Source organism: Aptenodytes forsteri, unplaced genomic scaffold (genome assembly GCF_000699145.1).
Source record: "Aptenodytes forsteri isolate BGI_AS27 unplaced genomic scaffold, ASM69914v1 Scaffold211, whole genome shotgun sequence".
Classification (NCBI taxonomy): domain Eukaryota; kingdom Metazoa; phylum Chordata; class Aves; order Sphenisciformes; family Spheniscidae; genus Aptenodytes; species Aptenodytes forsteri.
The window spans coordinates 378753-402365 of NW_008795246.1; the positions used below are offsets into that span (position 1 = coordinate 378753).

At 45.8% G+C, this 23613-nt stretch overlaps 1 protein-coding gene across 1 annotated transcript; it reads left to right on the top strand.

Moving 5' to 3' along the window:
- Nucleotides 1-15383: 15383 nt before the first annotated feature.
- Nucleotides 15384-21543, top strand: SLC46A2 (solute carrier family 46 member 2). The gene is made up of 4 exons (XM_009278776.1): nucleotides 15384-16452; nucleotides 18068-18151; nucleotides 19827-19983; nucleotides 21486-21543. The coding sequence occupies exons 1-4, from the start codon at nucleotides 15384-15386 to the stop codon at nucleotides 21541-21543; spliced, it is 1368 nt and encodes a 455-aa protein (XP_009277051.1).
- Nucleotides 21544-23613: the final 2070 nt, after the last annotated feature.

The following is a 23613-nucleotide window of genomic DNA, read 5'->3' on the forward strand; positions in this document are numbered from 1 at the left end:
CATGGTATTTGCATGAGTCACAATTGCAAAGTATTGACCAGTTTTGTAAGCTGACAATTAGGAAAAGAAATGTGGTATTTATTCTTGTGCTTTGTATTTGTATGTAGTATAGAGGCTGCAGGTTTACTCTTTCTTTTCATGCAAGCAATACAATAGGAATATTTTACAACCGGGAACCATAATTTCTGGACTAGAAACCAACAAGTTTGGGAGGTGACAGAAAAAAAGACACTGAGCTTTTTTCTATAGAAAATATTCTGTCTTTTTTATAAACAATTATTATTTTGACATCTTTTTAAAAAACCATCAGCCAGGATACTGGTCCTCCCTTAAGCCTTTCCTTGGTTTCATGACCTGCTGTGCTGTTTTATCCTGAAACAGTGAGCTCATTTAAAATGAGTACCGATACTGTGAACATACTTCTGGTGCTTTTCTTAAACAAACACAGAGCTTGCAACCAAATGATTCCCCCACCACCACCTTCAGTTCCTCCAGTATGTGATTTCTGTCCATGGACACTATCATTTTGAGGCTTATTTTCAGGGAATTGTAGCAGATACAATTATATATACCCGTTAACTCAGTTCTGTCAATTGTCTCCCTAAGTGCTATTAAACAGAAGAAAACCCTGCTGAACTGAGTGTTCACTGTGATAAGGGCAGCGAGCTTATCTCAAGGATGCTCTCTAAACCCAGGTGCATGGGGAGGCACCATGCCTATGAAGGAATTACATACCTAATGAAGTGGACCCGTTGTTCAGACATGGCAACCGACAGTGAACTGATTCACGTCTGCAGGCGGGTCGTTACCATAAGGCTGTAGGAAAAGCAACACCACCAATGCAGCACTCTAGTGAGACCGTGCATCATGTAGCCGCATCCATGAGCTCTGTGCATCTGTACCAAGAGGAGTCCTGGCTCCCTCCACCCTTGGGGAGAGCGTAAGTGAGGCTGGGAAAAAGGGGTTTCCTGAGCAGAGGAGACGGCCCTTGTACTTACAGTGAGGTGGTCTTCCCCCAGTATTTGCTCCTGAAACTGGGGCAGCCCTGGGCTGCCTACCCAGGAACCTGCATTTTTATTTTCTTTAGCCTGGAGGCCTGTTTTTTCTTCCTGCTCTCTCACTGGAAGCCAATGACATTGATCACCCATCATGAGATATCTCTTCATGCTTTGCCACATCCTCCCCTACCGCCACAATCAGCCCTCAGTCTTTGAAGTGAAAATTAAATTGTTCCCCTAGAAAGGGGATGTGCTGGTGGAGAGAGGCCAGGCAGGAGTCCTCTGCGCTAAAAGCATTCGCTTTCAGCTCCTGCAACGAAAGTATTTGCATGTATCAGTGCAGGACAGCCAGACTTTCCACCCAGCAAAGTTTTTCTCTTCCAGAAATTATGGACACTCGTAGTCAGCAGCACACATTCAGTGCTGTGCTAACACGAGTGCAATGCAGTTTACTTGCCTCTGTTATTTCATTTGCATGCTACCCAGCTTAGGTGTTTATAAGTATACGCCAGTAATACATATCTATCTATATATTACTATATCAAATGCAACAAAAGAGCACTATTGCAGAGTTAACTTTTTCTCCACAAAAGAAACGCTCAGATCCTTTCCCGTGGCGAAGACTGGTTTTAATGAAACTGTGTATTGAGAAATAGTTAAGCATTAGCATTTGTGATTATAATCAGTTTGGGGTTACAGTGCAGGTTTTCTGAACAATTCGTTTTAAAAGCTGCCAGTTTGGGCTTCATCGTGCTCCATACTGACATTATCTGAAGGAAAATACAGTAGCATTGACGTGTTTGGCAACCAAAAGGCGGCATCCTTGTCATGACTTATCAACCAGTTTAAACAATACCTGGCTTTCTGTATGTTAACCACTTAAATGTTATCTTGCTTCTGTTTTATAGTGACTGTGAGGCCTACAATGCAAGTATATAATTATTTTCTCATTAAAACAGAAACCTGTGTTGTGTTTCTATAAAGTTTCGTGCTTCTTCACGTTCTTGCAGGAAGGTGTACCTCCACAAGCAGCACGCGGCTGGAGGAGAGTGGCTTGTCTCACACCTCTCTGCTTCTGAAGAAGACTCTGCTTCTGTCTTTTGGTCTAGAGGCAGGAGAGATCTCTTTTTCTCCACTCAGTGGTGTCAGCTGCAGATACAAGAGCATCCCTGAGTATTTCTTTCCCATCAATGTGCTTCTGGAGGGTTGCTGAGGCCAGATCTGCTTCATGATGAATTGCATGACCCCTCCCATCCTGCATGGCAAAGCACGTCATTTCAGCCAGTCGTCCATTTCTCACATGCACAGCTGCAGCAACCAGCCGCTTGCCCATTGCCGCCGCCCCTCGCCCCCCTTTCATGGTCAGCTAGACCAGGAGAGACCCCATCCCTCACCCCTGCTAGGGAGCTGCCGTCACGTTTGCCTGCGAGAGCTGGAGGGTGCCAGGACGCCGGGTGCGTGGCAGCTGAAGACCGGCCTCAGGGACTTGTTGGGAACTGGGCAGGTTCACGCCAGCCTCTGCCCCTCCCTGTGCCAGGAATAGTCAGGCGTTTAAGTATAACCCTGCTCCACAGCCCACGGGAGGAGGCTGAGGACACCGATGATTTGAGTGGGAGTTGGCTAGGGCCAAGCCCAGCAATTCCGTCCGTGCTCTCCGTAACACAAGCCCTCCTCTCCCTTGTGCACACAGTATCAGAAATGCCTATGGAGAAATGTCAGACGTGGATTTCCTTTCCAGTCAGTAAATACTGCTGGAAGTCAGAAAACGGGTTAGAAAACAAGCCTTATTATTTATCCACCAATTCTGGTCTCTATGTCTATGAAGAAAAAGAGGTTATTGTCTTTTCAGTATAGAAGAGGCTTTCTGTCTTCCTTTGCCTTTCCTTGCTCTGTGCTAAGAGGGATAGCGTATTGGACTTATTGGCACACAGTGGGAAAGGGAACTCCTTCTAGACCTCTCCTTTGGGTTTTATGAGAATTAAAAGTGGAAATTGGACATTTGCAGGGCAGCATTTAGACATTGCAAAACTAACACAATGATGCCAGTGAGTGGCAGCAGCTCAGGAATTTTTGCAATGCGTTCTGCTGTTACCAGCTGTTGCTATTTGTTTAATAACACACACTTAGTACATTTAAAATCCCTGTAACCCCATTGCGTAGCCAAAATGGCATGCACCAAGCTCTAGAGTATTTTTACAAAGTAGTTAACGACTACAAAAGAGGCATTTTATCCATCATTTCTGGCATCATCCCATATAAGGTTAAGGACTATAAAAGAGCCAGTTTATCCCATATACTTATCCCACTATTTATCCCATATAATTATCCCACTACTTATCCTATATAAGTAGTTAAGGACTATGAAAGAGCATTTTATCCATCATCTCTGGCATCATCCCAGATAAGGTGAGGATATTGCACCTCTAATAGTTGTAGGTGGCTTTAAGAGGCCTCACCACAATGGGAAAGCAAATGGAGAGGCAAAGGATCTCCTCTGCAGAGGTGGGTTTGATTAAACTGCTTTAAAAGGAGGGAGAGCATTCGGTAGAGTGTTTTCAGTTGTGAGTGGGAACAGGAGATAAAAAGAACCCCACAAATGGGGTCTGTAGTGTAAGAAAGCCAAGTCAGAGCACCACAAGCTGTAGCAGGGGAGGGACAGGGCTGGGCAGGACCAGAGCTACAGATATTAGCAGGGACATTAGCACTAAAGATGACTTTCAGTTATGTTCTAGTTATTGGATTGACTAGGACGGGCAGTCCAGGAAACTATTAGCAGTGTGTGGGTCCAGCCCTGCACTCCCCCCCAGGTTAAAGACTGAACAGCATCCCAGTGTTTCACATGGTGCAAGACCAAGGGGCAAGGGCTATCTTGTCACATCAGCAATAGCACAGGGGGGAAAAAACAACAAACAAACAAACAAACAAACAAACAAACAAACAAACAAACAAACAAACAAACAAACAAACAAACAAACAAACAAACAAACAAACAAACAAACAAACAAACAAACAAACAAACAAACAAAAAACCCAAACAATGAAAACAATGACAGGAAAAAACCCAAATGCCATCCAGATCTCAGGGTCTGCTGCTAGCTCTGGCCGAGCCCTGGTTAATTGGCAACCTAACCCACTGCTTTATCAATGGGGTCTCCAGGAAGAAAGCTTTTACAGTAAGCAGCAAATGTGGCGTCAGTATGAGAGCTCCTGCTCAGTCCCAGGCACGTGTCACCTCTGCAGTGAATTCAGGGCGGTGCGCCACCAAGAGTTGGAAATTTTCTGGCCTTGTTCCAATCTAGAGTGAGGCAGTAGTGGCGAGAAAAATCAATGAAGGAAGGAAAAAAGTGTGCAAAGCTATTTTATCACATTCTCCGTTACTGCAGACTGCTCGGGGAGGATTGCGTGGCAGGGATTCGTGCAGCAGCAGTGACATCTGGAGGGCGGATTGCACTGACCATGGGAAGGCCTTCATTTCCAAGGATATCCCCTGGAAGCCAAATTCTGGGAGCAGCCAATACCTAGGACAGACGTGCTGACTGATGCTTTGGCATCAGTCTCAGGGCCCTATCAGTGCCAAGCCCACTACAATGGCACCTGCGTTACTAACGCAGCAAGCCCTCTTGGGATCAGCAAAGGATCAGGAAGAGAGCCATGGCACATCTCACGAGCTTCCCAGCGATGGGCACCGCAGAAAATGCTGCTGTGTTTAGCATGCACACCCAGTGCCCTGGGCATGCCTCCTCCCACACGAGCTTCTGGGGTGCACCAGACCTCCCAGCCAACCCTTATTGGAAGCAATTGTGAACTCTATTGCCTCGGCAGGCAGCTTGGTGCAGGGCTGCGGCTAGGCATACAAAACACTTCGCAAGGGGCCATGCTGCACTGAACTCTTGCTGCGGGGACTGTTACTGGCTGGGAAGGTGCACGCAGGGCAGGGGGGAAGATTAGAAGGCTGGAAACAGCTCCACGAAGATGGCAGGGTTTCACGTTGGGCTGCAGCAGACAGACAAGAGCGATGCACTCCCCCTTGGGGTGTCACTGACAGCAAGAGGCTGTGGCTCAGAGTGAGGCAGGATGCTTATGTACAAATGGCCCCAACAAGAACTTCTTCCTCTTGTAGCATCTGGGAAAACTGAACTCTCTTGGACTTACCTTAAAATGAGCATCAAGTCCTCAAGCTGCAACTGAAACACAAGAAGCCAGCAAAATGCTAGCAAAAACACGTGGATAATGACATAATCTCGTAAAGCAGCACTTCGCAGCACTCACGCAAGGCTTCAAAATTGTTGCGAGCAAATAACCAGTCATTAGAAAGGAGGGAAGAGCTCGGGTCTCTGCGAAGTGTCATCTGCGTAGAGAAAGGTGGAGTTTCCTGATACACAATGCTAATTGACTTGCTGGGCAGCTTTGCCACCCCCACATTGCGTGGAGGAGGCAGAAAGTATTCAGCCCTACTTAACTGGAGTGAAAGAAGGAAGGTGCTAAAGTAGGGTGCTTGCTCACTCCCTGGTAAGGCTTGTTTGCTTCTAGAAGCATGGCTTTGGGGTACAGGACTGGCCCAAGGTGGACCTAGACTTTCACAGCATTACCCTTTCCTGCTCCCTGCCACCTCCTTGCCCTCTGCTGTTCCCTTCTGGTTTCCATATGATGCTATCCGCACCCAAAACATAGCTGGTTTTGGGCAGCGAGACTAGATTGCTCCTGTGGGCACGGGTATCTCACCCTGCTTCCACTGAGCCTCATGGGATGGAGAAGACCCTCGATCAGACCATGTCTCCAACTACAGGTCGCTGACTGACCGCCACTGCAAGGCCCCATCAGCCTCCAGTCAGGCTCCCTTCCCAGGCTGGTTTCCTCTCCTCAGGTATTTAACTGGATTTACACTTCTTTGCCAAAGCACCCCATGGAAGATGGATAAACCGAGACCCATGAGACAAACCTTAAATGGATCCAAATGTACCAAAGCACTTAAATACCTAAATACCTCTAAGGACCTTGTTCTTTGAGGGCTACACAGCACTGAACTCAGCTGGAAGCCCATGGATTGGGCTTGTGTCAATGCACTATAAAATGATGCAGGCATGTTAGTGGGGTTGACTTGAAAGGGTGTTGGGGGAGAGCCAGGTGAAAAAAAAACCTTCTCTTGGTTGCATTACTCATGCGAAAAGGGGCATGATTACAGCTTTTCTTTAATGCTGTGTTTGAGGAAAACAACTGAGCCAAGCTCAAGCTATGGAGTGCTGCAGAGAAGGCAAACTGAGCTTGTATGAGGTGGAGAGGGTTGTTTTTAAAGGGAAAGTTAATTGCAAGTTGTGGGACTTTATGTATAAAGTAAGTGAAAATTTCTGGCAGGAACGGAGGGAGAGGGGGATAAATAAAGCAGGTCAGAGGGAAGTGGTATAAACAGTGCGAAACAGAAAGATAAATAGAGGAAAATCTTGCTGATGGGAATTTTTCATGCAGGGAGCCATTTCTGAAGCCAACTGAAAGCGTGCTCAGAAAATGTTTGAGCAGGGATGGAAGCTATATGGCAAAAAGCATATTTACCCAAGCTCTCTGGAAACCAGACAAAAAACTCTGCCAGTTACAGCGTGGGTCACATATGCTGCCAGGTCCAGACTACGGCGGTGCAGGACAAGATTCAGCTCAGCTGTCCTTCTTGGCCACTGTTCACTGAGCCAGTCTTCAGCAGAAGGGAGTCAGGAAATAGCTGAATGATGTCATTGCTCATGAACCCCATAATTTATTGACATGCAGACCTTTTGAGTTTATAAATTAAAAGATAAGTCAATATAGTCTGTCTAAGCTTTGCAGGATGTTTCCAAGGAATTTATTATCAAGATGCCCCAGTACTAAAGGATCAAAACAGCATTTCAGTGGCCCAAAGGGCTTTTAAGGAAGATTAAAACTTCCTTAATCTCTTGTTCCCTTCCTGTATAGAAGTACTAAATCAGCATGTTTTTAAATGTCAGGGAGGTCACTCTCTGGGTTTACTTTGTAGGCATCTGCCCTCTTTGCCCTTGGCTGCCCTGGCTATGTGTCCTTGCAGAGGGTGTCTGAAAGCTCATGGCCAGGCATGACCTGTTAGCTAGTAACAGCTCCCACCGGCATATTGGAGGTGACATCCAACACAAAACCCCTGAAGGTGTTCAACTGGGATAGCTACTGACCCTTGGAAAGTGGTGGTGTGGAAGTGCATGACATGGCAATGAGAGGCACAAGCCCACATCACCTGCGCATGGTCCAAGCCCTGCAGCAGCAAAGCAACCTCATCTACAGCAGAGCAAGAAAAGCAAGGTCTTCTGGAGGGAAGAGCATGCACTTGACATGGCCTTCAGCCATGTCCTCTTGATTTTCAGCAAACAAGAGTGTCTCAGGTCCTGCAGCAACAGGAAAGCTCATCACGTGTTAGCAGTCCTTCAGGAGATGACTGCAGCTGGCAGTCCTCCTTTCAAGAGCATCGCTGGCACTCAGCTGTTGACCGAGGTGCACTGTGCAAAGCCATGTTGAAATGAGTAAAGCGGTCAGGAGATGTCTCCCCCGTGCCCATGTGCAATTACCAGGAGGTATGAAACCACTCGGAGGAAGTCGCTAGGAAATGCAGAGGTTGTAGTGGGAGGAAGCAGTGCTGCTCTTGACCAGTATGGGCAGTTCAGCAACTACACAACAAGGCATAAAAGCAAAGTCTTAGCACAGCAAAGCTTTGAATATCCCAGAGTGCTGAATGAAGGGACAAGGGAATAGCAAACACCAGTTACAGCAGCTGCCTTGCCACAAAGTTTAAAATTTACAATTGTATATATATTTATTCATGCTTGTTATACACTGAAGAACTGCAGCCCGGGAAAAGTTAGTAGTAACAATATTGCTGGAAAGCTGCCCAGACTTTCTTGTTTCCCTGGTACCTTTTACCCAATACCCCTATTCAACTCCAAAATTTCCTGCAGATACAATAGGACCCCTCAGAGAAAGGAGAAGAGGTGCAATATTTTAGTCTCATTAATGTCTTTTTGTACACATACTGGAGTCCTAAGCATACACAAAATCTGCCAAGGCTGTTCATTCACTAGCTGCCTGGGAGGGTGCTAGAGAAAATTCTCCTGAGTAGCATGCAAAGAGACCTGCATTGCCCTATCTACATGAGCTTTCTCCAGAGCCTGGAGCTTTCTCCTGGACCACCTTGTCTGATGCAGAGTTGCAGGCCTGGGGAACCCCACGCACATCTGCCCTCTGTGTCGAGTGGAGGTGACACCTCTGCATGGGGTTGCAGAGCCTCAGCAACCCTTGCTGCTTTCCAGGGAGGGCTCCTCCAGCATCGGGGCTGCAGCTTGCCCACCCAGGTACCTCTCTGCTCTCTCATCTGAAGATTACCCCATTGGTGCCATTTTCTGCTAGTGCCCTGCAGCAAAGTAGGTATGGACACGGTCCCCTGTAGCCTCCCAGCCACCCTCATGGAGGATGCTGGTGCCTTTCCCTGCTGTCCCAGGGACCTCTCCACCCTACCAGCCCAAAACAAGTGCCCCCACCCTCAGGCTGCAAGCTGGATAATTAGCCAGGCGTGGCTGCGGCACATGTTAAAAAACAGGGTTGTCCCTCCTCTGCAGTGCCTCGTGATGCCAGGTTGCCTGGAAGTCCTCAGCCAGCGTTGGGGAGTGTTTGCAGCGAGACAAACAGTGATACGCACTGCCATGCAACCTTGTACCCCAAAAACACCTTGGGCTGGGCTCAGCAGCCACCACCAGCTGCGCTGAGGGACTTGCGAGTGGTCCATGGAGGACCTGCCTGGCCCTGAGTAGATGGTGCTCTGTAATCAAGGAAAGGGTTTGAGAGCTTGTTATTGAGTTTCTTGTGTTTTTTATTTCTGATCTGCAGAGGTTCCATAAACATCCCCCACTGGAAGAGCTGCCACGTGGAAAAAGAGGGTGGCATGGCTCATAAATGTCACCAGTGTGCTGCAGCATCCGCAGCTTTTGGGTTGTGTATGCGGTTTCTTGGGGTTTTTTAAACAAACAACAGTGAATGTGTTTGACAGGATGTTGTACATAAAAAAGCCTGGAAAATTTAAACACCCAAGTGACTAAAACCATAGTTAATCTTTCTTGCCAATTTCTGCGCTCAGGGCCTAGCCCAGCAAATTAAACAGACAAAGGCTGTGAGGAGCAAGTTACCATCTCCCTGCTCTGAATGTCTGGGATGGATGTCACTGAGGGCTTACTGTAGCTGATGGCTTCAGCGCTTGCTTTACCTGCCTTCAAAATGTAAATTTAGCCACGCAGAAGGCTAACCTGAGATCTGTCAGGTGAAAACAGCTGGATTGCCAGGCAAGGGTGTTTCCAGGAGAACCAAAGAAATATTTTACCTTTCCTCCTCTCCTCAGAAAGCACTATGCCTTACACAACGCACAAGGCAGAGCCTGTATCTTTAAGCATTTATGATGCTTTTGATTGCTTCTACCTCTCACCCTGGAAAATGGGGTGGATTCATCCCTTTTCTCTCCACTGTCCTGATGTCCTCTGCCTGCTGCTGTTCTCACTTCCATGGAGCCACAGGCTTATGGAGAGATACTCATTTCCTCTAATTGTACCTGGCTAGGGCTGAGTTATCTAGCAAAGGTCCTACCAGCCCAGAAAAATTAGCGCTCCTCTTTCCCGTACTCTTCTTTTCTTCTTTCCCCTCTTCACTCCACAAGGATGGGTGGCTTACTATTTCTTTTTCCTCCTTTATTGTGCCACATTAAGCTTTCCAATATGTTCTGTGTATAGTCTTCCTCTAATTCACATCCACACTTAACACACAGTTCCTCTCCAATCTCATAAATCCCAAGTCAAATTTACTCACACACTCTTTCTTCTACAGAGCTTTTACTCACCCTTAATGCCTTTTCTCAAACTGATTATTATTTAAATGTGTTTGTAGGCTTTTCGGTACCCATTCACCATTGCCATAGAAGTTTTTATACTGTTTCCTCCTTTATTGTGCCACATTAAGCTTTCCAATATGTTCTGTGTATAGTCTTCCTCTAATTCACATCCACACTTAACACACAGTTCCTCTCCAATCTCATAAATCCCAAGTCAAATTTACTCACACACTCTTTCTTCTACAGAGCTTTTACTCACCCTTAATGCCTTTTCTCAAACTGATTATTATTTAAATGTGTTTGTAGGCTTTTCGGTACCCATTCACCATTGCCATAGAAGTTTTTAGACTTATATAAAAAATGAAAATGTGAAATAGATAACCAGGATTATTTCTAAAAAGAGCTTTGGAGCACTTGGAAGGGGGGGGCAAGGGGGAGTGGGGCATTTTTTGGTTTTGAACCAAGTTTTTACAGATTATTGACTGTAGTTTATTCAGTAGTGAAATTTTTTAATAATGTTTTTGCTGTGGTTATTTCATTTTTCCAGATTGTCCACTTTTGCTTTATTCAACACAGGATTGCTTAAGCTGTAGTTCTAGGAGAGTTTGTTTCATCCCATTTCTCAAGTCCATTGCTGCCTGTACATTCTTGAACTTCGCAATGCTTCCATGCCAAACCCATATACGCTGACAACAACTTTAAAAAGACATGAATATTAATGAAAAGGAAGACATGCACACAAAAAAAAATCCTTTAGGACCAGGATTATCTGGGGCTTATCTAAGAACTAAAGCAGGATTTGTTCTGTGGTCCAGCTGATCAGGCAGACACCAGGTACCACAAGAAGCTTTTTTTTCCTGCTTCCGTGGAGAGGATTAATGTTAAGGCATACAGTTAGATGTCAGCACTATTAATTGCCTAAATTCCTCAAGCTAAAGAAAAAAGAAGCCAACTCAGCAAAAAGTGTGTGTCGAGGATTCTGTGTTTTGTCTTTCCAGCAGAGGGAGAAGCCCACAGGACACTCCAACCAAGTAAGCAGGAAACTCTGAAATGAGAAAAAAAAGACAAAAACATGACATCTGGGGGTGAAAGCAAGAGAGTGCAGGTTTCTGGTGCTGCTTGGTCAGCCAGCATCTGTCCCAAAGGAAACTGGACAGTTTCCAGCTCCTCGCTGCTCTCCCATGTTGCTCTCAAAGCGGTGTGAAGGGCCAACTTCTTCCAAGGGAAGGCTGGTGGACCTCCCCTACCCTGGCATGGGGTCACCCCTGCTTCACATCAGTGCACCCCATAAGGTCTCTCCACAGAGCAAATCTGTTCTCCAGCTTTTTTTGCAGTCTGCACACTGCCCTGGGCTTTGCTTGTGTGGGGCAATGCATGAGGCCTCAAGGCATGGGGGAACGAGGTGCCGCGTGCTCGTACTGCCTGTGGCCTGGGCTTCCTCTTCCTCTTACGAGCAGCAGAGGAGAGCAGATGTTCCCACAGGTGATCTCAACACGTCTGGTGGTACTGCGCCTCCTGAATGCCGGACTGCAGACCCAGGGGTCTCGGTGTCTGAGACACCTCAAGGTGCATCCATAAGGGCATGATCCTGCATTTTATTATGGCAATGGTGGACTTAGCAGCTGTTGTGCTACAGACACTGGCACCAGCATTGTGAGTTTCCAAACAGCCTGGATGTCGTTTTCCAGAGCCGCTGAAACAGGGCTGCTGGGGTGGCCTTTTACATTCAGGCATTAGCACGTACCATTGGCAGCTCTGGGTCCAACAAGACGACTGCCCTGGACCAGGATGCCGCATCCCTGTGGCAATTGGGCAGCTGCCAGGAGCTGCTACCCCTGCCCCATGCACCCGGCCTTCTGTGCAGCCTCCGCTCCCCCTCCACCTCCCCCAGCTCTGTGAGCAGAACCATGTGCCTTGTGAGGACAGGGGCAATGTATAATTAATAATATGATATAGTATATTTTATAATATAAAAATAAAGTGAGGAAGCCAACCTCCCAAACCACAGAGAGAAAGAGCACGGCTTGGCATTACAGTCTGTGGTCATTTATGACGAAGGCATATTTTCGGAAGGAAAACAGGCCATCACTGAAATAGCTGCTTCTCTCCAGTGTTTTCAACCAGCTCTCCCTCTCTCCAGCGCTGTAACGTGACCGCAGCTTCATCCAGGCTCAGACACGGGTGCTTCCCAGTCCCCAGTCATGTTTCCCTGCCTTACCACTGCCACAAAGCTGCAGCGTGCATCAGGATGATCTGCACGTACCAAGGAGGAGGAGGAGTTACGGAGCTGATTTACCACCCCGGAGGCAAAATGTGTTGCCCGCCAGAGACTGTAAATCACAGATCCCATCAGCAGGCTTGGGCGAGGGAGATGAAGAGGGCTTACACGCCCCCATTGGATTGCAGTCCTGGATATCAAAAGGACCTTTTCAGACAAGGAGTGCTGAATACCAAGCTCCAAAATGCTGGTACCTGCCAGGCCCGGCTGCCCCAGCATACTGAAATCCCTACAGCAACCCTGTTCAGAAAGAAAAAGCGATGTAACTGTCATAAATGGTTTAAAAAAAGAAAAAACAATACTGCATAGGAATGTATAACATCGCCACAGGGAGACATCAAACACCTTTATTTGGCCGGACCGATAAATGTTCAAGAGCTGGTGCAACATGGTGCTGACCTGGCCTCTAGTGGGTCTCCAGACAAGATGACTCTAGAGAGGGATGCCCTAAAACAATGTGTTCCTTTTCTAGCAGGCTACACCAGTGTATTTTTGCTTTTTGACTAGTCGCAGTGATTCTGTAGGTGCATTTTTCTTAAATGTCAAGGGCCACTCTCTTAAGGCTCTTAAGGCTCCACTGTGTTTATGCCGCACGGAAGTATTTTAAAGTGGATGCAAATATCCCTATAAATACTGGTAATATGAGAACTGGGCCCCATGGAAAAGCTGATGCTAGAGAATAGTAATTTTGAAGTCTTTGTGGCATCAAATGAATATGGTATTCATGAAAAGTATTTTGCAGTGGGAAATAATCTGGAGCCTGGGTTAAACTCTTACTTTAGCACTCACTGTTTTGCAATTACTTATGTGAAATTATATCCTTCCACGAGAACTAGTTCTAAAAGGTACATTTAATGTGAATGAACACTCAGAATATCATGGAAATACATATGTAATTCATGAGATCACTAATGGCATTTAGCACAGTTCATTAGCTATCTAGGACTGAATAGCATTAACCGTAACACAGTATCACCTAAATGTCAAGAGTGTCAGATGAATAAGCCAGGCAGCCTGTACAGGCAACAAAGTGTGGAGGAAAAATATCCCTTATTTAAGAGTTGAGCAGATCTGCAGTCTCTCAAGCGCTGTGCCTGTAACATACCTCTGCACTCCAAGGTAACTAATGTCCCAAACTGAAGCTTGAATGGGACAAAGTCATTTATCTTTCCCTCTAATGCCTGGTGGAAGAGACGGGACTCCCTGGGTGAAGCGAAACGTGGCAATTCCTTTGGCTGCATTTGTTGCTTAAACTGGTCACAGGCTGATACTTTGGTGTTTTCAGTAAGGCTGTCTGGAATTTTCATCCTCTGGAAATATTCCAGGGCTTGGAGAAAAAGATTTGTCCCACTTCTGAGTAAAAACTAAAGAAACTAGATACCTTTTGCAGAAAATCTGGGGGGAAAAAAAAAAGCCAACTGTTGGAACAACCCACATTATATTTTACAGCTGGCTATGAGTCTTTTGGCCTGACAAAAAACCAAATTCTCTGGTGAAACTGAAATTGTCTAGCAGCAAATCATTCTAGCAGACAATTCCCTACTCCTTTCCCTGTTAGTTCTTGGGACTTTTTTTCCTTGAATCGAAATATAAAACAAAAATTATTGCACAACCAAACTAAGAGTGAAAAAATGAAACTCTTGAGTCATGAGTACATAGGCATTGAGTAAATGTCACCTGAATCAATAGAGAGTGCAGCAGATGGAGTTTTTAACATTGTTCTTGCAAATTAATCATTAATTTTTTTTTTTAAGTAATCATCATAAATCTTCCTAGAACAGACTGTTATTCTGCCTGTTATGATTCATTAAAACAGCGCAGAATGAGATCATTATCATTTAAGTTAGCATTTTTGAGGCTGCCAAATATCCTCCAAGTATTTCCTGCAGCTGGGACCGCAAGCATCTTCCTTGGAGCTGGCAGCCTGCTTGCGCCATATCCTGCTCCAAGAGTTTCTTGTGTCTCTGGTCAGCCGCACCACCGTGCCCGCAGGGACCCTGAGCCGCCTGGGGCAGGTCGCTTCACTTGACCCCCTTGGGCAGCAGCAAAATGGGAGGCTGACTTCAAGCTGCAAAGCTGCGCGTGGCATCAGCGCCTGCAGAGAGGCACGGCCACCACCCTGAGGAGCTGGGACTGGAGAACACTTCCCCGGAGGTGGGCTCTCACCCAGCCCAGCCAGCTCAGCTGGCTGATTACTGGGGCGCAGCAGTTGCCAATGCTTTTGGATAAATTGGGACTTTCCTCCTCCTCTTGGAAATTCCCACGTTGTAAAGCCAAAGGACGCAGCAGGCAGAGTGGCAGCCGTGGGAGGCAGGTTGCCAAAAATAGGCTTTTTCCCTTTTAATTTCTTTTTGGTGTAATTTCCTGACTGCGTTATTGAAACAACAGTGACATAAGGGGCACGATGCAGCAACAGGGCAGACGGGAATAAGTAAGAGCAAAAGAGCCAACAACATATTTGTGTAGAAGAAAGGAAAATAGCTGGCAGTAAGGGGAATTCACAAATTACCTGACAAAAAAGCACACAGCCATCCCCTGCCCCCGAAGCCACCCTGAGAGTCCTCTGACACATGAAGGATGCCAAAAGGGGGGGAAAAAACCAAAACCAAACCAAACAAAAAACAAACCACCACCTAAATTGCAGCAATTACTTGATATGGGCATTTTCACTACCTAAACTGGGAGAGAGAAATTCCCCTGGGTCATCTGACCTCTGTTGAAACTACACCAGGAAGAGAAGCAGCAGCAGTCAGCAAGTGCAGGGCGTTCTCCAGCTGTAGCCAAAAGGGGGGGAAAAAAACAAAACCAAACCAAACAAAAAACAAACCACCACCTAAATTGCAGCAATTACTTGATATGGGCATTTTCACTACCTAAACTGGGAGAGAGAAATTCCCCTGGGTCATCTGACCTCTGTTGAAACTACACCAGGAAGAGAAGCAGCAGCAGTCAGCAAGTGCAGGGCGTTCTCCAGCTGTACAAAAGCCTCTCGTGCGTGAGCTGGAGATCAGAGCAGTGCAGGGATGTGTGTGCATGCATATACGTAGCAAGGCGAGGTGAAAATATCCTCCCAGCCAGATCATCTCTTGCACAACTCTCTGACTCTGTGCAGCCCAGCGGACCTTTTGTTTTTTCCTCCTCTGCTCCTCTCCAAGCATGCCTCCAGAGTAGAGCTTCTGAAGAGCCGTTTCCTCCAGCGCGTCTCCCTGAAAACAGCTCTCCCCAAGAAGAGGTGGTTGCCGGTGGCATGGTGGGGGTGACAGCGATTAGGACATGGATTGAGCCGGTGGTCGCCGGTTCCCAAGTGGCCAGCGCCTTCTACGACACAGCGCTGCTGCTGGTGGTGAAGAACTACTACAATCAGACCAATGCCACCGCTCCCTTCCATGCACTGGAAGACGCTCAGCAGAAGGCTGTCTCTAATTTTTATATCATCTACAACCTAGTCCTGGGCCTGAGCCCGCTGGTGTCAGCCTATGGCTTGTCCAAGCTGGGGGACAGGGTGCATCGGAAGATCCCCATCTGCTTCCCTCTCCTTGGCTACTTGGGCTCCAAAACTCTCCTGCTCCTCCTGATCCTGCTGGGCTGGCCAATCGAGGTGATGTATGGGGCTGCTGCCTTCAATGGGCTGACGGGAGGTTTCACCACACTCTGGGCAGGCGTCATGGCTCTGGGATCCCTGGGCTCCTCCGAGAGCAGGAGGTCTCTGCGGCTTATCATTATTGAGCTGGTGTATGGCCTCGCTGGCTTTCTGGGAAGCATGGTATCTGGCTACCTCTTTGTTGGCTTCAGTGACCGCTATCGAGAGGGCACTGTGCTGGTGGGCTGCAGCATTGCTTGCTATGCTTTCTGCCTCCTCTACAGCATTTTTGTCCTGACAGTCCCCAAGCCAGAAGCTACCTGCCCAGCCAAAGCCAAGAGTGCAGAGGAAGTGGGCAGCCAGCTACCAGCCCACAAAGAAGCAGCAGCAGCAGGGAGTTCCCAACCTTCAGAGAGCAGCAGCTCCACGCCAGTATCCCCCTCGAAACTCATGATCATCATGCTGTTTGTGGCAGCAATCCTCTATGACCTTGCCGTGGTTGGTGCAATGAACGTACTCCCACTCTTCTTGCTCAGGGAACCTTTAAGTTGGAATGCCGTGGAGATCGGCCACGGCAATGCTGCTGGGTACGTGATCTTCATCACCAGCTTCCTGGGGGTATTTGTGTTCTCCAAATACCTGAGGGACATTACCATGATCATGATCGGAGTGGCATCCTTCAGCGCTGGCATCCTCATCATGGCCTTTGTACGGTGGACGTTCCTGTTCTACATTGGTGAGTCGAACAGCCGCTCATGCGAGTGAGTACACCCTGAGAAAGGGGCTGGGGTGTTTCAGCATCAGGAGAAGGGCTTTTACTCTGCTTCACCACGAGTTTCAGAGCAGGGAGCTCAGCAGACCATCACACGAGTGTTTTCCAAGAGGGCTTCATTATCATTCCCCTCTCCCCACATCTCGCTTTGTACTCCTTATTGCACCCTACAATAACCAGAGAAGGCATACGCTCCTGCCAAGGCTTAGTTTAAGGCAGGTTGACTTGTAATTTGTCACTTGGTCATAGCCCAGATCTGAGCAAGGGAACAATGCTCACACCACAGGGGAGTGGGAATTGTTGCTGGCTGCCTGTACTAGTCGAACCACACCACTAAATTAATGGGAAGCACTGCCTTCTTGTACTTCAGGCTACAACAGAAACAAATTGGCAAAGGTTTCCTATTAAGCGAACATCTTAAGACGTGATTTATTTTTGTTACATTAAGGCATTTATGGCTGATGGGAAACTTAATAGTGAAACATTGGAGCTGCTTTAGCAACTAAAATAGCATGAGAATGTAGTGTACAAATCTTACACTGTGTATAAATGACCAAGGGGCAGGTAACAATAGATAGGGCAGCATCCCACGACGAAGGAAAGGCAAGTTTATTGTTGGGAGGTAGCCTCTGCAGAAACACAGAAAACAAAACCCAAGAACTGCATCCGTTGTAGGAGTGAGATGGATGATTCGTATCTGACAGAGTATTATGTGTTGCATGGCTTTGAGGTTTTGCTTCTGAAAGTGAGAAAAAGATCTAAAAGAAATGGCCTGAAGAGATTTTTCTGTCTGCCCCTACAGGGAATGAGAAATTGAAAATCAAACAAAGTTATTCTAGAGGGAAAGATGGTAGGATATCATATTTGTGTACTAAGCCAAACATTGAATGAAATTTTTAAGAGATTTTGTTTGTTTAGGCAATCAGGCTGGGGAACAAAAGATAAAAAATTAAAATAAAAATATGCTTGTTTAATATTAAGTCCATCATGAATGCATGCTGCTATACAGCGTGCAGGATGCTTATTCCCTGCATTGCAGGAACACCTCGGTACACTAGACATGGACCAAGTATTCACTGAGGTTGGTTCTGTTGGTTCTGCTGACAAGAAGATAATTCCAGCTCTTTAAAAGTTTCCACACTAGAGAAAGCCTAAAATACTGCAAGTCAGAAGCACCAAGATAGAAAAGAGCTATAGTGTTATAAAGTTACTGTTCCTGTCAAGGCCATGTAGCATGGGGTGCTCTCTCTGCTGGTTAGACTCAAATCATCGGTCTCACTATCTCAAAGGACAGTGCTACACTCCATCTACACTGGGATTTCAGGCTGAGACCGGAGCTGGTTTGGGTGAAATACCTCTGCTAGTGGGAGCAATAGGTGGCTTATCCACAATCACTTGGCTGAAGTGAGGACCTACACTCCTACCAAAGATTTGTACTTCTTTCTGGTACTCAAGGGACAAGACAAAGAAGCAAAGGCCCTGCCCAAGCCAGAGGCACGTAGTCTTCAAAAGCAGTGGTTGTTGTGTTGGGAGACAAGGAGCAGGTACTGATGGTAATGACATATTCATTGCATTGCAGCACGGGCAGTGATGCTCTTTGCCCTCATTCCCTTACCAACCATCAGGTCCATGTTATCCAAACATGTCGAAGGATCGTCCTATGGTAAGTACTTTGGTTACCTTACTGATCAAAAAACCCTCAAATCCCTCCATCCAGCCTCAGGTACAAAGAGAAAGGTAAGTTATTGCTGCAATCTGTGCTTTGCGTAATAAAACCAGAACAGTTGGTACCACAAATGGGAAGGGAGGAGCAGAGAAACTTGCTGGACAAGATTGTCACATCCAAACTTCTCATCCTCGGTTGTGTCATCATTGATCCACAAAATTTTCAGCACGTGCTTCAAGAGATTGCTATCAGTGTGAAGCTTAAAGGCAGGGAAAATATCTGAGGTGCTGCTCAAAAACACAGCGCTCCAGGGAAAACGAAGAGAAGCAAGACGTTGGGTTGAAGCACTGTGGTACTCACACCATTTATACTTGGCTTCTTTTACTTCCTGTTTTGGGAAGGATGGATTTCTTTCAGCTTTTTTCAGTTATGCTCTCTAAATATGTCTCCAAGTGTTACCTGGCTATTTGTTCTTGTCAGACCGTGATTTAACTAACAAAGGATAACCTTTGCATAAAAATTGGCCCTTTTTGGTAAACAGGAGTGGAAATTCTTCTCTAGTAAAAAATGTATTAGAAAATAGTAAAATATATGTATTTTACAACACCATATTGAAGGCTACCAGTTTTACCCCAATAAGCAAGATTTAGACACAATAGACAGGACTGGCCATGCATTCAAACAGCACCTCGGGCCCATGACTGCTCATGCCTCCTCCGAACATGTTCCCACAGCCATCCTCTGCATCCTTTCCCCTTCTGCCACATGAACACAACACTGCTCTGTCACCAGTTCATTCCTGCTGCTTGTGCTCCTCAACGCGCTTCATAGCAAACTCACCTACCTGCCACAAATAGCGCAGCTCACACCCCAAATTAATCATTATTATTAATCATAATGTTGTTTTTAACCTGCACCACGAGCCATGCAGGCTGCATCTGATTACAGTGGCAGACCAGCTCTTGAGCAGGACCGTGCAGCAGAGCAGCCCTTGCCTCCTGGTAGCAGTGTTGTCTCCTTAGCTGGTGGCAGCTGGTGCTGTGCAGCTGGAGAAGCTGCCAGGGCAGCAGGTTCAGTGAACAGCCCTGACCTTGCTCCCAGTCTGCACATCCCGGCAGGGCTGGGTTACTTCTCCTTCCCGCATTTACCACAGCAGAAACAAAAGGGTGCACTTCAGCAAAAAAGCTGTTTCAACTAGGATTCAGCTTCTGCCTTTCCTCCTCCCTAAACATCACACAAATCACATGCACGTCCCCATTTCAGGCATTATTATCATTTTAATCCAGTGGACCACTCTTCTGGCCTAGGGCAGAAGCAGACCACAACTAAAATCTCTCCTGTCCTGAAGATGTTAGCCCAAGACTACTTTTCTACATCCTATGGAAAGGAGCACTTACTGCCCAGTTTATTGCTGCTCTTCCAAGCAGCTACCTCTACATCTAGACTGCTTAAGCAGACGGTTTTCTAGTTGGATCTTTTGTCCTATGCCTAAAAGAAGGAAAAGTCATTTAATTCTGGTCCAGAACAGCAGCAGATACAAGGCTCATGCCATCTGGCACTTGTGAAGCAATGACCACATTGCTCTTCCATGCAGTGGTGATCCTGGATTCGGCAGGGAGGTACCAGAGCTGGTTTTTTCTCCCTGGTAACAAACTATGTTCTTGTTTTACAGGTAAGGTGTTTGTCCTGCTGCAGTTGTCTTTAGTCACCACGGGAGTAGTGACATCTACAGTCTACAACAAGATCTATCAAAACACACTGAACTGGTACAGCAGCTTCTGTTTCATTTTGTCTTTTCTAGTTGGCTGCCTGAGTCTCCTCCCTTTAAGGTAAGGAATAGGAAGGGGTTTGTCCAAAAGGACATGCTGTATATTCTCTCCATGCTTCCTAATTCTAGGTCTAAAGTGTGTAATACAGGAAAAAGAAAAATTTTTTTGAATTTAAAAAAAAAGATTGGAAAAAGAGAAAGAAAAATCTTGCAGAAATGAGTTGAGAAATATCAAGGAGATTCAAAGAATGAAACTTGCAAGTGATCTAGCCAATGTTTTTAATCTTCTTTTTGTTTAATGTAATGTGAATTGCTGTAGGAGGAATATTTGGCAGAGTTTAAGAGCTGATAATCCCAGGGGACAAAGCCTTCACACAAATGTAGTACTACTATTTTTGCAATATCAAGCAAGTAGAATGAGGGAATAATCCTACACAAAGTAAAACATTTTTTAAAAAATCTATTGCAGGTTACTTACTCATTGTGATAGAAAAGAATAACCCGAGTCTCCCCCAGGTGTTCCTTTCAAAGAGAAACCATTACCACATAGTGAAGGAAATGGTTACTTTTCTGATCCAGTGAATTTGCCCAACTGTACAGCTACAGAGCAACTGAGAGGTACAATTTCAAAAACAGGTTCTAAGCAGAAAACAAGCTTAATTTGAAGAGAGAAAGCTGAAACAGCATCTCCATCTACTCTTCCAGAATTTTTGAAGGATCTCCCTCCAAATCTCAACTTGCCCATCATCCCCTCCCTAAGACTCTCCAGCTCGTTGCATTACTAGAAACAGCAAGACGCTTCCACTATGCAGTTAAAGTGAATTGTGATAATGTTGGTATTTAATCCATGCAACAATATTTTCATTCAGATATAAGGCAGGTACTGGATAGGCTAATGACTGATCCCAGGCAAAATTCTTGCCAAGTTTTGCTCTAATTTAAAAAAAAAACAAAAAACAACCTAGAAAGTCTAAAGGCACTATATATACCGACTTCAGTGTTATCACTTAGATAGGAAGAAAAGAAAAAGCAACACTAAGGAAAGCTCTTAGACCATCAGCTCTGCCTCGTCCAGCGCACCAAAGGCTTTCTGGGCTTGTGAATACATTTGACACCTGGTGTCAGCAGGACTATGAGTGTGGGGAAGGCTACTTCATACTCATCATTACCCTGGCTCTGCTTTCCTCCTCGTATTTTCCAGACACAAGAGTGACTCGTTTCTTATGCACAACCCTGCTGTTTAACAGTGAGTCACTGCTAGCTACTCAACTGCTTTTTAACATGCTCTTCAAATAGAAGTTAGCACCATTATCAGCACAAACACGGGTTATTAGGACTTAAAAGTCTGAAAGATGACAAATGGTGCCGATGTCATTGCTTGTACGCAAGAGTAACTTACAGAGAGGCTGGCAGGTCCTCGCGAGGAATCACATGAGCACTCAGCAAGCTCCAGACACCCCAACACAGTTTAAGCTAAAGAATTGATGGGGAACAAGCAAACTGTAGTTTGAGAAAGTAGCTTGCTAGCTCTCTTGTAACCTGCGTTTTTATTGCTCTTTACAGCATTGTGGCAATCAAACAACGTTCAACCACTGGCTCCCTTCAGATTCTGACCAAGTGACAGAGACTGTACCAGCTAAAGCATCTTTTGGTCTTTATCAACTCTCTGAGCTACCGAAGTGGAAGGTTTGCCAAGCATTAGTCCCCCCAGTTATCATCATTACAGGAAGCATTTCATTTATGTTTCCACTTCACAGGATGCCACAGCCTCTCAGGTGCTGAGCTCACCCAGGACAGACGTTTGCCTTGTTACTGCTGCAGTGCATCGTCTTGCAGAGTATGCGCGTTGGCTATTGCACACCAGCAGTCTTCAGAGCATTTTGCTTTCCTGCTAGGCTGATTAGCAGTAGTGCAGAGTGACAAGAACAGGGTGGGAATGAAAAGGGCATTTCTAGACACATCATTCAATGTGGAAGGGAAAAGCAGAGGATCAGTTTTCCATTAGTTCCTTCTTGTCTGTTCATTCAGAAACCTCAGGGCAGTTCTGTAACTTTGGCTGATGTAGGAGGGGGTCCTGCAAGCCACGTGCTGCTGCTCTCAGTGCTACAGAAGATGTGTCAGCCCACCTGATCAATGTTATGTAGAAGACCACTAAATACAGAAATACCACCATAAAAAAATGTAAGATTAAGACACTTTTAGTAATCCCTACAATAAAATACTCCTGAACAGATGTTCATGCTCCTGACTTCCGGGAGATTGTCCCGCTGTCCTCAGACAGTGCTTTAACAGAGGTCATGAGAGGACACCTAGGACTCAAGAGCCGATACCGGCATTTCAACTCACACTACCAGGATGTACTACTCTTGTAACAGGTTAAGAGAACAGGTAATGTAAGATTAACACTTTTAGTAATCCCTACAATAAAATACTCCTGAACAGATGTTCATGCTCCTGACTTCTGGGAGATTGTCCCGCTGTCCTCAGACAGTGCTTTAACAGAGGTCATGAGAGGACACCTAGGACTCAAGAGCCGATACCGGCATTTCAACTCACACTACCAGGATGTACTACTCTTGTAACAGGTTAAGAGAACAGGTAAGTGAAGCACGCTACTCCTACAAGCTTTATGGAGGGACACTAATGCCAGGTAGTAGTCACCTTGTTACTCCAGCTTTAAGCTGGGTTGAAACCCCTACGGAAAGGAACCTCGTACAATATAGCAATTGGCATGAAATGTTATCAGCTAAATCCAAACACGATTCAAAAGACTGGCATGCCCCAGAGGGATCAGGGCTTAAATTAGGTGTCTACTCACATGCTAATTGAATTAACAAGGATTAAGTGGCTTCCAAACTCCTGGACTAAGTAAAGGCAAGTTAAAAGCCCTTCAGTAACTGAAATAATCTGGAGGCAAATTGGGCAGCTTCAGTTCGAGCCAGGGATGCAGCAAGCGGTTGATTACTCACTATGCAACCCCTTATTCTGAGGAAGTTGCTGCCACTCCTGTTCCACCCACGTACACACTCTTGCAACGTTCCTCAGCTCCAGGCTTCACTTTCAAGTAATACCAGATGTACTACAGCAACAGACATATGACTTTTAGTTAAATCAGCAGCGGAACAAGTTTTTAAGGGAAGAGTATTTCTGCAGTAAGATAGTGAGCTGCCCAGCAAAGTAAGTGCACACAGCGTTTCAATGGCAAAGACTGCAAAAAACGAAACTTTATATTCTAGGTAAAGGAGTCATCTTTTAATACATTTATTGGTCCATTCCATTAAATTAATTGAGGTAAACAAACGGTGCATTTTAAAAAAATGTACACACTAATAGAGAATTACAAACAGTTTTACCTCAAAGTGTTTTTCTCCATCAATACTAGTTCCATAGTAAACAATGCACAAAGTATATTTATACAGAGATATATGAAAGAGTATAGAAACATGCCAGCACCAGAAGGCAAGACAACATCTCATAGCCTGCAAGTCTGAACAAGTGCACAGTTGCCAGATTTGGTCGAGTGCAGGAAACAAAAAACACCTTCCCATTTTTACATCGTTTACTAACTAATTCACACAGAGACAAGTCTATTCACGGCTTTCATTTTGGTTTTTAATGGTATGAACAGCGACTCTGGTTCGGTGAGTGGGTTTACACAGGATGAAAGAGGAAGAGTCTGGGCAGTGAGCCA

What these genes read in the sequence shown, in the direction of transcription:
- SLC46A2 (XM_009278776.1), top strand. Translation starts at nt 15,384, where the DNA reads ATGGTGGGGGTGACAGCGATTAGGACATGGATTGAGCCGGTGGTCGCC. An exon ending in GACGTTCCTGTTCTACATTG is followed by an intron (nt 16,453 to 18,067) that starts GTGAGTCGAACA and finishes ATTGCATTGCAG; the next exon opens with CACGGGCAGTGATGCTCTTT. An exon ending in CTGAGTCTCCTCCCTTTAAG is followed by an intron (nt 19,984 to 21,485) that starts GTAAGGAATAGG and finishes TGCTCTTTACAG; the next exon opens with CATTGTGGCAATCAAACAAC.